The following is a 13,323-nucleotide window of genomic DNA, read 5'->3' as shown; positions in this document are numbered from 1 at the left end:
TCCACACGGAGGTAAGCGGTCAGCTGGCAAGCACGAAAGGGAACAACGTCACACCGCCCCGTAGCGTTCGCTTAAAAAAATGTTATGCAGCCATACGTACCTCCCGGGACGTATTTCGCGGTCTCCAGAAACGTCCGCTGGACTACGTTTTCAGAATGAGCCTGGGTTGCTTTAGACATTACGCTAGAGAATCATTCAAACACTAACTCTACAGTGATGTTGCAGAAGTAGCAGCGGTTTCTGCTGTTCTGATGTCAGCTGCAGATTTTAATAAATGGCAGAGAAAAGTAGTTCCTCATACAAAAGGGTTTTTGAGGCTCTCTATGTTTGATTTTCTTGTTTATATTAACGAGTGTGTTCAAACTGTTTTATAAACGCAATATCACATGAGTAGCAGTGCAAAATGACTGTATATCGTCACTGGTGGGAAACTAAGCCTGGGAAACTGCTTTAAAGCCATATCACACTAATACTGAGTGTGATACTGCTCATATATAAAAATTACGTTTTGTTTTATATTATTTTTAATAAATTTTTTACTTAAGACTTAAATATTATTTATACACACACACACACACACACACACACACACACACACACACACACACACACAAGCAATATCACATGAGTAACAGTGCGATATGGCTGTATATCAGACCTGGTGGGAGGCATGCGTTGGCACGAGGCTGCAGGCTACTCGTGTGATATTGCGTTTATACAACAGTTTGACGGTACAGTTGTGTATATAAAAAGAAAATCAAACACAGAGTCTAAAAACCCTTTTGTGTTAGGAACTACTTTTTTACGCCATCCATTCACATCTGCAGCTGACATCAGAACAGCAGAAGCCATTACTCATTCACTAACATCACTGTAGAGCTAGTGTTTGAATGATTCTCTAGCGTAATGTCTGAAGTGATGACAAAACAGCTGATTTTGCTCACATTTTAAGATTATAAGGCTGAACTTGACATGAATGCCCTCCGTCCACAGAGATATCTTCTTACAGTGTTACAGTCTACAGTATTTCTCTGTTGCAATCGGGATATCACAATAATTAACCCTGAAAAAAGCAACGCAATCACTACCAGACTGCTGTTGTGTTTGCGATAAGGAGGGGGTGTTCGAGATGAGGTCTCTGAACAACACTGTTGAGAACCGGGTTTGGAAAGTAGCTGTATTAAAATAGGCACTCTCCTTATAAATAAACTGCACAGTTGCAATCTATACAAGAGAGAGAGATCGACTAAGAATATCACTAACCAGCTTATTAATGATTTGATCAGCTGTAGTTACAAAACACAGTTTTAATCTTCTAAGAAGGGCTTATTATGCGGTCCTGCTGCAATCTTGTGGATAGACAACGTCAACCGTCTTTGGCTCATGGACGCCGACGCGCTGTCTGTCAGAAATTATAAATATTTTAAAATAGGCACTGTGCTTATAAATAAACTGCATAGCTGCAATCTAAACAACTACATTCTCGACTCAATAAGCCTCAAAAGTACATGATGTTGCCTAACAGCAGGAATATTTGTCAAACTGTAAAGTGTCCTCTTATTGCTGTATGTGGGCGGAGTAATACAAAGGTGAAGGGTGAAGAGGCTGGTCCAGTGCTGTTATAGCAGCATATCTCACGACTATCAGCCAATCAGATTCAGAAACCAGACAGAACTGTTGTGTGTGTATGTATATATATATATAGGGGGCGCCACGGTGGGACACACGATCGCCTCACAGCAAGAAGGTCTCTGGGTCGAGCCCCGGCTGGGTCAGTTGGCATTTCTGTGTGGAGTTTGCATGTTCTCCCATGTTGGCGTGGGTTTCCTCCGGGTGCTCCGGTTTCCCCCACAGTCCAAACACATGCGCTATAGGGGAATCGAATAAGCTAAATTGGCCATAGTGTATGAGTGTGAATGCAAAAGTGTATGGGTGTTTCCCAGTGTTGGGTTGCAGCTGGAAGGGCATCCGCTGTGTAAAAAATGCCGGAAAAGTTGGCGGTTCATTCCGCTGTGGCGACTCCAGATTAATAAAGGAACTACGCCGAAAAGAAAATGAATGAATGACTGAATCTCATGCCTAACTTTACTTTCTCCCTTAGCAGTTTGTCCTTTTTTATAACAAAAAACATTCACTTTAGGTGTAAAGATTGATATTAAAGCAAGGAAGTTTTCTAAAAAAAAAATTGAGTTAATGAGAAAAAACAAGGACGAAATCCATTTCAGCATTTTACACAAGTCTTGTTTTAAAAAGGCTGTAATGATAAAAAGGAAAAATCACTTGCTATTCATGAACTGCACATAAACATCAGTACATCAATGTTTCTGTAAGGTTTTTGTTTTGTATTGTTTATTAATTAGCTTGTTAATGTTTTGCTTTGTTTATTAACTTTAATAATATTGACTTTAACAATAGCAATGAATTAATACCCAATTCTCTTGAAATGTCAGCTAAAGTAGTTCCGGCAGGTTTTGAGCAATTTAAATGATATCAATGTATTCCTAATATAGTATTGCTAATATAGTATTTTAAGCATAGTATATTAATGCACAGCAATTTAAGTTATAGCAATGTACTTCTAATATAGCATTTCTAATATTTTAATGCACAGCTAAAGTAGTTCCGGCAGGTTTTGAGCATTTTAAATTATATCAATTTATTTAAAAAATATTATGAATATAAAGCTGGTTCATGATAATGTAATTCACTGTTTTAGGCTGGAAATTTAATGAAATGGCATTAATAAAATTTATAAAATTTAATAAAATAAAATATAATAATAAATTATTAAAATGTGAAATGACAACATATATTCATAACATTAAAATAGATTTAAAATAATTAATTATTTAATTAAATTCTTGTTATATCACAGGTCTGTTGAATTGATTCTAACTGGCAATGAGCACTCTAATGCTGAGTTCAGACTGCATCATTTTAGCTCTGATTTTAACTCGCTGACAGTCTTTGAGAAATCGCAGACAAATGCCTGAAATCACAGGCAAATCTGTGCTCATTCAGGTGAGTAACAATGCAAATAACACACATTATGAACTATCAAAGACGACATCAGAGAGAATCGCAGACACCCGTGAGATATTTGGCATGTTAAATATCTGCCGACTCAAATCATGCCATGTGAAATGTGTTCTGATCTCAGTAATAATAAAATTCTGTAATAATAAAAGGAAAATCACTTGCTATTAATTATAAACTTAGAGTGCTTTTGCACAAAAATAGAAAGCAAAGCCCCAGTATTGTCCCAAAAAAAGCATTAAATGGGTGTATTTAAAATGACAAACACAAAAAAAGCAGCACCAAATCACATGTCTACACTTATTTCAGCCACAGACATGGTCTTATTGCGCAGGCAGAAATAATGTAGAGTTTTCCTGAGCATAAGCGACAGCTCCGACCGCAGCTTTACAGAGACAGTAAACCATCGTCTTATTTCATATGCAGGAGCATCTGGAGTCCATCAGCACATCACAGCTTCTTCACGCTCTCAAAAACACTGTTTACAGTCAGAGGTCACCGCATCAAACACTGCCAACGCATAAACCTGCATGTGTGCTAGCAAAACAATGGCGATGCAAAAAAAAAATGATGTTCTTCATGTCCATAATTCAAAGTATTTCAATGAGTTCATTTATACTGCAGGGCTGCTGAATGCTTCATTTTGATTGGTGGATGAGCATTCTAAGGTGTGTCGTTGTTTTCAGATAAATGCACAGCTAAAGTAGATCTGGCAGGTTCTGAGCAATTTAAGGTATAATAATGTATTTCTAATACAGTATTTATAACATAATATATTAATGCACAGTAAAGTAATTCTGGCAGGTTTTGAGCAATTTAAATTATATCAATGTACTTCTAATATATATGTCTAACATAATATATTAATACACAGCTAAAGTAGTTCCAGCAGGTTATGAGAAATTTAAATTATATTAATGTATATGTATAATATAATTTTTTAATATAGTATTTAAATGTATTATTGCACAGCTAAAGTAGTTCCGGCAGGTTTTGAGAAATTTAAATTATATTAATGTATATCTATAATATTATTTTTTAATATAGTATTTAAATGTATTATTACACAGCTAAAGTAGTTCCGGCAGGTTTTGAGCAACTTAAATTATATAAATGTATATCAATAATATTATTTCTAATATAGTATTTAAATATATCAATGCACATCTAAGGAAGTTCCGGCAGGTTTTGAGAAATTTAAATAAGATCAATGTATTTTTAATATATTATTTCTAATATACTATTTCAAACATAATATATTAATGCACAGCTAAAGTAGTTTAGGCAGATTTTGAGCAATTTAAATTATATGTAATGTATATCTATAGTATTTTTCTAATTTAGAATTTAAAAATATTAATGCACAGCTGAAGTAGTTCCGGCAGGTTTTGAGCAATTCAAATTAAAATAATGTATTTCTAATATAGTATTTCTAACATAATAATATATTAATGCACAGCTTAAGTAGTTCCAGCAGGTTATGAGAAATTTTAATTAGATCAATGTATTTCTAATATATTATTTCTTACATAGTATTTCAAACATAATATATTAATGCACAGCTAAAGTAGTTCCGGCAGGTTTTGAGCAACCTAAATTATATAAATGTATTTCTAATATATTATTTCAAACATAGTATTTGAATGTATTAATGCACAGCTAAAGTAGTTCAGACAGGTTTTGAGCATTTTTAATTATATTAATGTATATCTATAATATTTTTCTAATATAGTATTTAAAAATATTAATGCACAGCTAAAGTAGTTCCGGCAGGTTTTGAGCTTTTTAAATTATAATAATGTATTTCTAATATAGTATTTCAAACATAATATATTATTGCAAAGCTAAAGTAGTGTCAGCAGGTTTTGAGAAATCTAAATTAGATCTATGTATTTTGAATATATTTTTTCTAATACAGTATTTCTAATATATTAACGCAAAGCTAAAGTAGTGTCAGCAGGTTTTGAGAAATTTAGTTATATTCACGCATTTCTAATGTATTATAAATAAAAAGCTGCTTCATGATAATGTATTTCACCGTTTTAGGCTAAAAATGTAATAAAATGGCATTAATAAAATTAATACAATTTAATAAATTAAATATAATTATAAATTATTAAAATGTGAAATGACAACATATATTCATAACATTAAAATAGATTTAAAATAATTACCTGATTAAATTCTTGTTATATCGCAGGTCTGTTGAATGCTTGATTCCTCTAATAACCTAGAGGACTTATTTTATTTCTTTGTTCCTACTTCCAAGTGGCCTGTGGCCTACGTTTGTTATGAATAAATTATGCTATAACACATATAAGCGACTCATTTGAATAATGTCGGGCTGTAATCGGGTTCGGGCTTTTAAAAAGCTGTCAATCAAATTGTACCGAATTCTGTCGGGCTCGGACCCTATCGGCCCTAACTTTTATGGCCCGATTACAGCTCTACTCAAAGGGTCTTTGGTTATTGTCAGATAAACGCACGCTTAAAGTAGTTCCAACAGAGCTGGAGCGCATTACAGCTCCATATCACTCCGCTGAATCATTACAGAAGCTACAACAGTCAAAAATCATATGTTGTCATGATTTTTTGACCATATAATTTTTTTATGCATTAAAAAAACTAGCCAAATTGGCTAAATTAATTTACCCTAACTAGTCTAATTAACCTAGTTAAGCCTTCAAATGTCACTTTAAGCTGATTACTAGTGTCTTAAAGAATATCTAGTCTAGTATTATGTGCTGTCATTATAGCAAAGAGAAAATAAATCAGTTATCAGAGATGAGTTATTAACACTGTCATGTGTAGAAATGTGTTGAAGAAATCTGCTCTCCGTTAAACAGAAACTAGTGGGAAAATATACAGGAGGGCAAATAATTCAGACTTCAACTGTATATATGAATACAAATCTTTTTTACAGTGCATATTCAGTCGTTATGCTTCTCCAGTAAATCTTGATTTGGGAAAGTTTAGATATTTGTGCACAAAAACAGAAAGAAAGAATGAATAATACACAGAGTTTTAGTTAATTGCGCTCCTGAAAATGAAATATACTGTGGTGTTCGTCGTCAGTGAGCCGGAGCAGAAGTGCTGAATGTTGAGCATTAAAACACTCGTAAAACCGCAGCGCTTCTACGTCACTGATTTTCCACAGCGTCCGTCTGCGCTGTTTAATATCTGCTTTCAGAAATGATAAAACCTCATACTGTCCAGAGACATCCTCATATCTCACATTAAAGTCTTCAAATAAATCTGCATTTAGTGCTAAACTGACAGCGGAAGAAAACAGAACACTGTGTGAAGCTGAGAGATGTGCAGCTACAACAGCAACACTAAATCTGACAAATCTGACATTAACATCAGATTTTACTTATATTTTTAATTTATAATCTTTAATCTTTTTATTCATTTATTTTTTATATGAATTTTTTTGGATTTTTAATTTGCTTTTTTTTCTTATTTAGCTGGGTTTGTGTTAATAGTATTGGTTTTTTAAAGATGTCTACATAGTTTATTTTCATTTTATTTTAGTTATATAGTTTGTTTGTTTTTTTCTTTAATTTGTAATAATTTTGCTGGGTATGTGTTATTAAATTTAGATTTTAATTATTAATTATAAATTTAATATTAATTATAAATATTTTTTATTTTAATTTGCCCATGAAATTCTTTTTAAAATATTTTTCACAGTACTTCCTTAAATATTTCTTCTTCTGCAGAAAGTCTGATTTGTTTTATTTCGACTAGAATAAAAGCAGTTTTTAATTGTTTTTAGAGCCATTTTAAGGTCAATATTAATCGCCCCTTCAGCAATATTAGTGTTGGATTGTCTCCAGAATAAACCACTGTTATACAATAACTTGCCTAATTACCCTAACTTTACCCTAATTACCCTAGTGAAGCCTTTACATGTCACTTTAAGCTGAATTCTAGTGTCTTGAAGAATATCTAGTCTAATATTATTTACTGTTATCAAGGCAAAGAGAAAAGAAAATTAGTTATTAGAGATGAGTTATTAACACTATTGATTAGAAATGTGTTGGAAAAATCTTTGTTAAACAGAAATTGGGAGGAAATAGTTACAATTTAACAGGAGGGCGAATAATTCTGACATCAGCTGTATATAGAATTATTTTTCCTCCTGATATAATTTTATTCTTTTATTTTATATATATATATATATATATATATATATATATATATATATATATATATATATATATATATATATAAATATATGGTCTTCTGCTGCTGTAGCCCATCCGCCTCAAGGTTGGACGTGTTGTGTGTTCAGAGATGCTCTTCTGCAGAGCTCGGTTGTAACGAGTGCTTATTTGAGTTACTGTCGCCTTTCTATCAGCTGGAACCAGTCTGGCCATTCTCCTCTGACCTCTGGCATCAACAAGGCATTTGCGCCCACAGAACTGCCGCTCACTGGATATTTCCTCTTTGTCGGAGCATTCTCTGCAAACCCTAGAGATGGTTGTGCGTGAAAATCCCAGTAGATCAGCAGTTTCTGAAATACTCAGAGCAGCCCGTCTGGCAGCAACAACCATGCCACGTTCAGAGTCACTTAAATCCCCTTTCTTCCCCATTCTGATGCTCACTCTGAACTGCAGCAGATTGTCTTGACCATGTCTACATGCCTAAATGCAGTGAACTGCTGCCATGTGATTGGCTGATTAGAAACTTGCATTAACAAGCAGTTGGACAGGTGTACCTAATAAAGTGGCCGGTGAGTGCATATATATATATATATATATATATATATATATATATATATATGATATATATATATATATATATATATATATATATATATATATATATATATATATATATATATATATATGATATATATATATATATATAAGTTAGTCCTTATGGTTTGAATGCCAATGTTATTATATTTAACTAAAACAAGTATACGTCTTCATCTACATGTCACCACCATTATTAAACCTCTGATTATGTTGCTGAAGCACGAGTGTATGAACAACAGCATTATAGAGTCTCTCATGACCTCTAGTGTTTTCTGTCACACTGTAAATAATATCTGTAAATTAGCAGTTTTCCTTATTTTATGATTCATGTTTTTATCCCCCCCTGTTTATTTCTGGTTCTGAATTGCATTATGGGATCCTGAGCTTTCTTTCAACTTTTAACCTTGTAAAGTGTGTAAAAGTGTCTTTCCTGCTCATGTGTAATAGTCTGCAGTGCTTAATTTTTCTGTGTTGGTGTTGTACATTACGCTACAGAAACCTAGTAATAAACTGCAGCATGTTCTGTTATTTCACACACTTATTTCTCTACATATTATTTCTTATACACTATATTATTACAAACTACTAAAATGTCAATAAATGTCACTTTATTAAACTGTAGAGTTGAATTTACAACATCAGAAGTAAACAGAGCAGAGATCAACATCCCATAATGCAATTCACAACCCAAAATAAACACTTGGGAATCACAAAAAACAGAAAGTGTTCATTAACAGAGGTTTTACAGTGCAGAAGTGCAGCTAAAACACAAGTGTATGAACACGCATTATAGCGTCTCTCATGACCTCTAGTGTTTCCTGTCAGTACTGCAGCTCTTCCACTCACCTGCAGTTTCTCCAGCTCCTCTTTACTCTCTCTCTTCAGCTGAAGGAGCGCGGCCTGATGCTCTGACAAAACACAAAGCAATACACTAAATTGTAAAATAAAATACAATAATAATAAGCATTAATAAGTAAATCATCTCACCTGCTTCAGTGTAACGCAGTCCCACCTTCTCCTCGGCGGCCTCTTTAGGTGGAGGCCAGACAGCCTGCAGACGTCCAGGCGTTCGGTCTTCGCCATCGGATGGAGACGTGACTTCAGACTGAGTGCAAACACACAGACAGAGCATGTGCAGAGGTTAACCAGAGGAGAATAAATAAATCCCACAGTTGCATTAGTTATGCGCTGCATTTAGCACATCATAACTAACTGATTTCCAGGGCCCGGTTTTTCAAAAGGTTTAATCCGGATAAAATTGATCCAGATTTAGTAATCCTGTTCTTGCGATCCGTGATCACGTAATCCAGCTTACTTTTTGAGCCAGTTTTTCAAAGCAACATCGGATTGGATCAATCTGATCCGGATAGGAACTTTTCAGGATCACTAAATCTGGATAACCAGTGCTCAAACAGCATAGGACATCACAATGTAGAACTATAGATATGTAAAGAGCGACAAGTAGAATAGCCAGCGTGGGGCCAATATAACTTTATTTTTATTTGAAATGAAAACTAAAATTTTTTTAATAATTATTAAAATAATAATAATAAATAATAAAAACAAGAAAAAGCCCACCCCATCCTCTTTCAGCAGTCCACTCATCTGAGACCTACAACACTGTACATTGAGCATATTTATAATAAGTTTCAAATTTAGATGTAAATAAAAAAAAGACTTAATGTCAAAAACTCCACAATAATTTCAGACTTCCTCATCTGATGTGGAGAGAGCAGCTTGTCTGAGTGTAGCCTTTAGGAGGCGGATCTGAAGTCTGGTCTTGGTTTGCTGCAGTTTGGTCAGAGTCAGTTGTTCCTCTGCCAGATGAAGCTGTGCTTCTGCCCTTTCAGTCTCTTTTTGCAATTGTTGAAAGAGATTTCTAAAATCAGCGATTGCCATTCTTTGCAATTTTTTTTGTTATTCTGTAATCATTGCATGCATGACTAATAATTATTCTAAAAAGAAAAATATTTTTCATTGTGATGAATATAGATATTAATTAGTGACAGAATAAAATTGATTGTTTTTGGTCAGTTTTGACAGCTGTTTGGGGGATTATTTTATGAGGCCAAACTCTTTCTACTTTGCTGTAGGCCTATACTGAAAGGCTGAATACATTAAAGCCAATAATCACTATAGCCTGACAGATGAACATATAAAATTAAAACCTTATGAATAAATAGTATATCTGGTAAGATACTGCATGATCCAAAAATAGTATTATTTAATACATTTAAGTTTTCATTACATTTTGGACATGAAATCCACACTAAATCCACCCTTCTGATGGGATCAGTTTAATCCAGGTTTTTTGGATCAAAGTGATCCAGATCCTACAAAAAAGGTCTGAAAAACCCAAAGTAAAGGTTTGATCAAACCAAGGTCTGGATCAAAACCAAGATTGGATTACGTGATCTAATCCGATTATGTAATCCCTTTTTTCTTTTGAAAAACCCATTTTCAAGATTTGATCCAATCCCTTATCCAAAATCCTAGTGGATTACTTTTGAAAAACCGGGCCCTGGAGATTATCACTCATTCGCGGGCATTATGAGTCCCGCAAATGCATAGAGACTCCCGGAAGACTTGGGATGTCTGAATATCACGTTTAACAACTATAGTGGGACGCGATCCAGCAGTACATCCTTCATCAACTGTCCCACGTGCACTGCTCTCTGGAGCTCAGAGGAGCGCATGACAGTGTGTGGATGGGTGTGTGAGGCTGTGTGTGTGTGTGGTCATGTGATGTGTGTTTTCAGCAGACAGGAGGGCTGTTCAGAAATGCTAGGTAAAACACGGTGTGGATGTGGATCATTTTCGTTCTAAAAGTGTGTGTATTTTTCATGAGCGGGTTTGCGAAGGGTCGGGCGGAGGATCGGCGATGCTGGCTCAGCATTGTGCTGTCTATTGGCCATTGCCGATGGATGATGGCATCGTCTATCGGCCCAACCTCAATCTTACATCTTGTAAAAGGGGTAAAATAGGTGCCTGTTTTCAGTTTTATACAAAGGTTATTATACTGCAGTTCTGATACAGATAAAGATTATTGTGCTTCCTTGTTTAATGATTATCTTATTAACGCGCCACTTTTGCCATTACGAGCTCACTCACTCAGCCTAACAGTAAGAGTCAGGCATGTTTGCATTTTCATCAAGCTTTCATTGACAGAACATTCATATTTACTTTTGCTCATGAGAAATTTACTGAAGTATGGACCTCGGTGATCTTATATTCTTTGGTGGAAAGTAGAGCTGCACGATACTGGAGAAATCTTCTCACAATATACCATTTCCCAAGAAAAATACAATTTTTAATTAGCTAAATTATTCATTTATTTAATGATATTAAAATAAAGAGGTAAAAGACATTTTTCGCATCCAATTCATTCCAATTCAGACTAAAAAACTGTCAAACATTTAGGCTGTTTCTCAATATGCGTTCTTCAGCAGTCTTGCGTCCTCGTGTAACGTCATCATCAGCTGCCTAAGTTCAGTTCCAATACTCAAGACTGCAAGTACGGAGGACGTGTAAAACTTCGATCTTGATATCGAGGACGCATGGATGCAGACTTAAGCACCAAACTCGCTCGGGAAGTCCCAGAAGTCATTGCGACTGGAGGTGAGAAGCGCAGCATTGTATTTAGGTTTATTATTAAAGTTTAGAGATGTAACTTATTTACCTCAGGAGTTTCCCTAAATGAAACGCTGAATATAAACATTCCCATGAACATCTTAATAAAGGAATAAACACATTAAGGGTGTTTGTTTGATGAATTTCCTATTAAAATCTGTTTTATTTATATTGTGCAACGTATATTTATAATGTTTTTATGAAGAGTTTATATTTTAAAAAGGGTAAAACAATAAATCGTTGTATGAGTGCTGTAATGCTTAAATAATTTCCATTTAAAATGAGTAAAGGTCATGTGACCATCAGGAAGAACGCAGCAATCTCATTTCTCAACGGACGCATTCTCTGCCCTCACGGTCTCCTGAGTTCGTTCTTCCGAGGACACCTGGCAGGACCGCTCTCCAGAATAACGCAAGTCCGTTCTCTGCGTTCTTGGAATTGAGAAACAGCCTTAGTCTTTAAAACACAATGAATGAGCGTAAACCTAATATGCAGATATTCTAACTCTGATTGGCTGTTGTCATTTTCCTCTCTCGTCTTGACTCCACCCACTAGTGTTTATTTTCAGCTCTGGGTTTAACTATCCAGCCAATAGCAGAACAGTAGCTACTCAGGAGGTGGAGCTAAAGACAGTAGTAATTTAAATAAACAACCAGTGCATGAAATAAATTTAATTTACACACATATATTGCATGTACTGGGGAGGCATGGTGGCTCAGTGGTTAGCACTGTGGCCTCACAGCAAGAGGGTCGCTGGTTTAAGCCCTGGCTGGGTCAGTTGGTGTTTCTGTGTGGAGTTTGCATGTTTTCCCTGTGTTAGCGTGGGTTTCCTCCGGGTGCTCTGGTTTCCCCCACAGTCCAAACACATGCGCTATAGGGGAACTGATCAACTAAACAGGCAATATTGTATGAGTATGTGTGTGTGTGTGTGTGTGTGTGTGTGTGTGTGTGTGTGTGTGTGTGTGTGTGTGTATGGGTGTTTCCCAGTACTGGGTTGCAGATGAAATGGCATCCGTCATGTAAAACATATGCTGGAATATTTGGCGGTTCATTCCACTGTGGCGACCCCTGATGAACAAATGGACTAAGCCGAAGAAAAATGAATGAACGAATGAACATTGCATGTACTATCAACAAGATAGTATATCCATAATAACCATAATTTTGCAATATATTGTGCAGCCCTTGTGGAAAATAAAAGTATCATTACTTGCCAAAAATGCAGTGCAAAAGTAAAGCCAAAGTCTCGTTTGTAAACACTACTCAATATTTAAGTAAAAGCAGCACTTCTAAAAGTCCTCAAAAGCAGTATTACACTGTGAACATGACTGCGCTTTATACCCTGCAGATTAAACATCAGCGACATTTTCATTTAATTATCTATTTTCCATAAGTGTGAGTTAAATTATTTACCATTCATGAACTGTATATTTAAAAAAACAAGATTAATTTAATGTATTTATATATTATTATTATTGCACCTGTAATAATTCAACCGAAAGCTGCTTTTACATGTGGTGTGAAATCCGTGTACAAAAAAAGAGCAAAAATCTAGCTGTGCTGATCATGCTCAGAATATGATCTGACCCCTGACTAACACAAGCTGTAAGTGTCCAGCAGGTGGCGCCACAAACCAAACTCATGCAGCACTGATAGAATACAAGGAAATTGTGTGTGCGTGTGAATAAAATACATCAATATAAATAAATAAAACAGTAGTGACTTCAGGTTGAAGGGAAATAGAGCTGCTTTGTAAAATAATATTCCTGAGAAAATCTACTCAATTACAATATTTATATCTGTGCACATATTTGAAAATATAAAAATAAATATAGACATAAACAAATAAAGTATTGACTCTAGGTTAAAGGAAAATAGCGCAGTAAAAGTA

At 34.9% G+C, this 13,323-nt stretch overlaps 1 protein-coding gene across 14 annotated transcripts in view; it reads right to left on the bottom strand.

Annotated features, from left to right (window-relative positions):
- The window catches only part of LOC100148950 (formin), a 169,517-nt gene that overhangs the window by 90,457 nt on the left and 65,737 nt on the right, over positions 1 to 13,323 (bottom strand). For all 14 annotated transcript variants that reach the window (XR_015512399.1, XR_015512400.1, XR_015512398.1 and 11 more), the window contains 2 exon segments: positions 8,790 to 8,907; positions 8,649 to 8,710 (listed from right to left, as the gene is read on the bottom strand). Coding sequence is in view for 6 of the 14 variants with exons in the window: in NM_001443337.1 (NP_001430266.1) it covers positions 8,649 to 8,710; positions 8,790 to 8,907 (180 nt within the window). In the remaining 8 variants the exon portion in view is untranslated.

Source organism: Danio rerio, chromosome 17 (assembly GCF_052040795.2).
Source record: "Danio rerio strain M-AB ecotype USA chromosome 17, GRCz13ab, whole genome shotgun sequence".
In the NCBI taxonomy this organism is placed as follows: Eukaryota; Metazoa; Chordata; class Actinopteri; order Cypriniformes; family Danionidae; genus Danio; species Danio rerio.
Note: the sequence above shows the minus strand (reverse complement) of the source record. Positions and strands in the feature narration are given on the sequence as shown.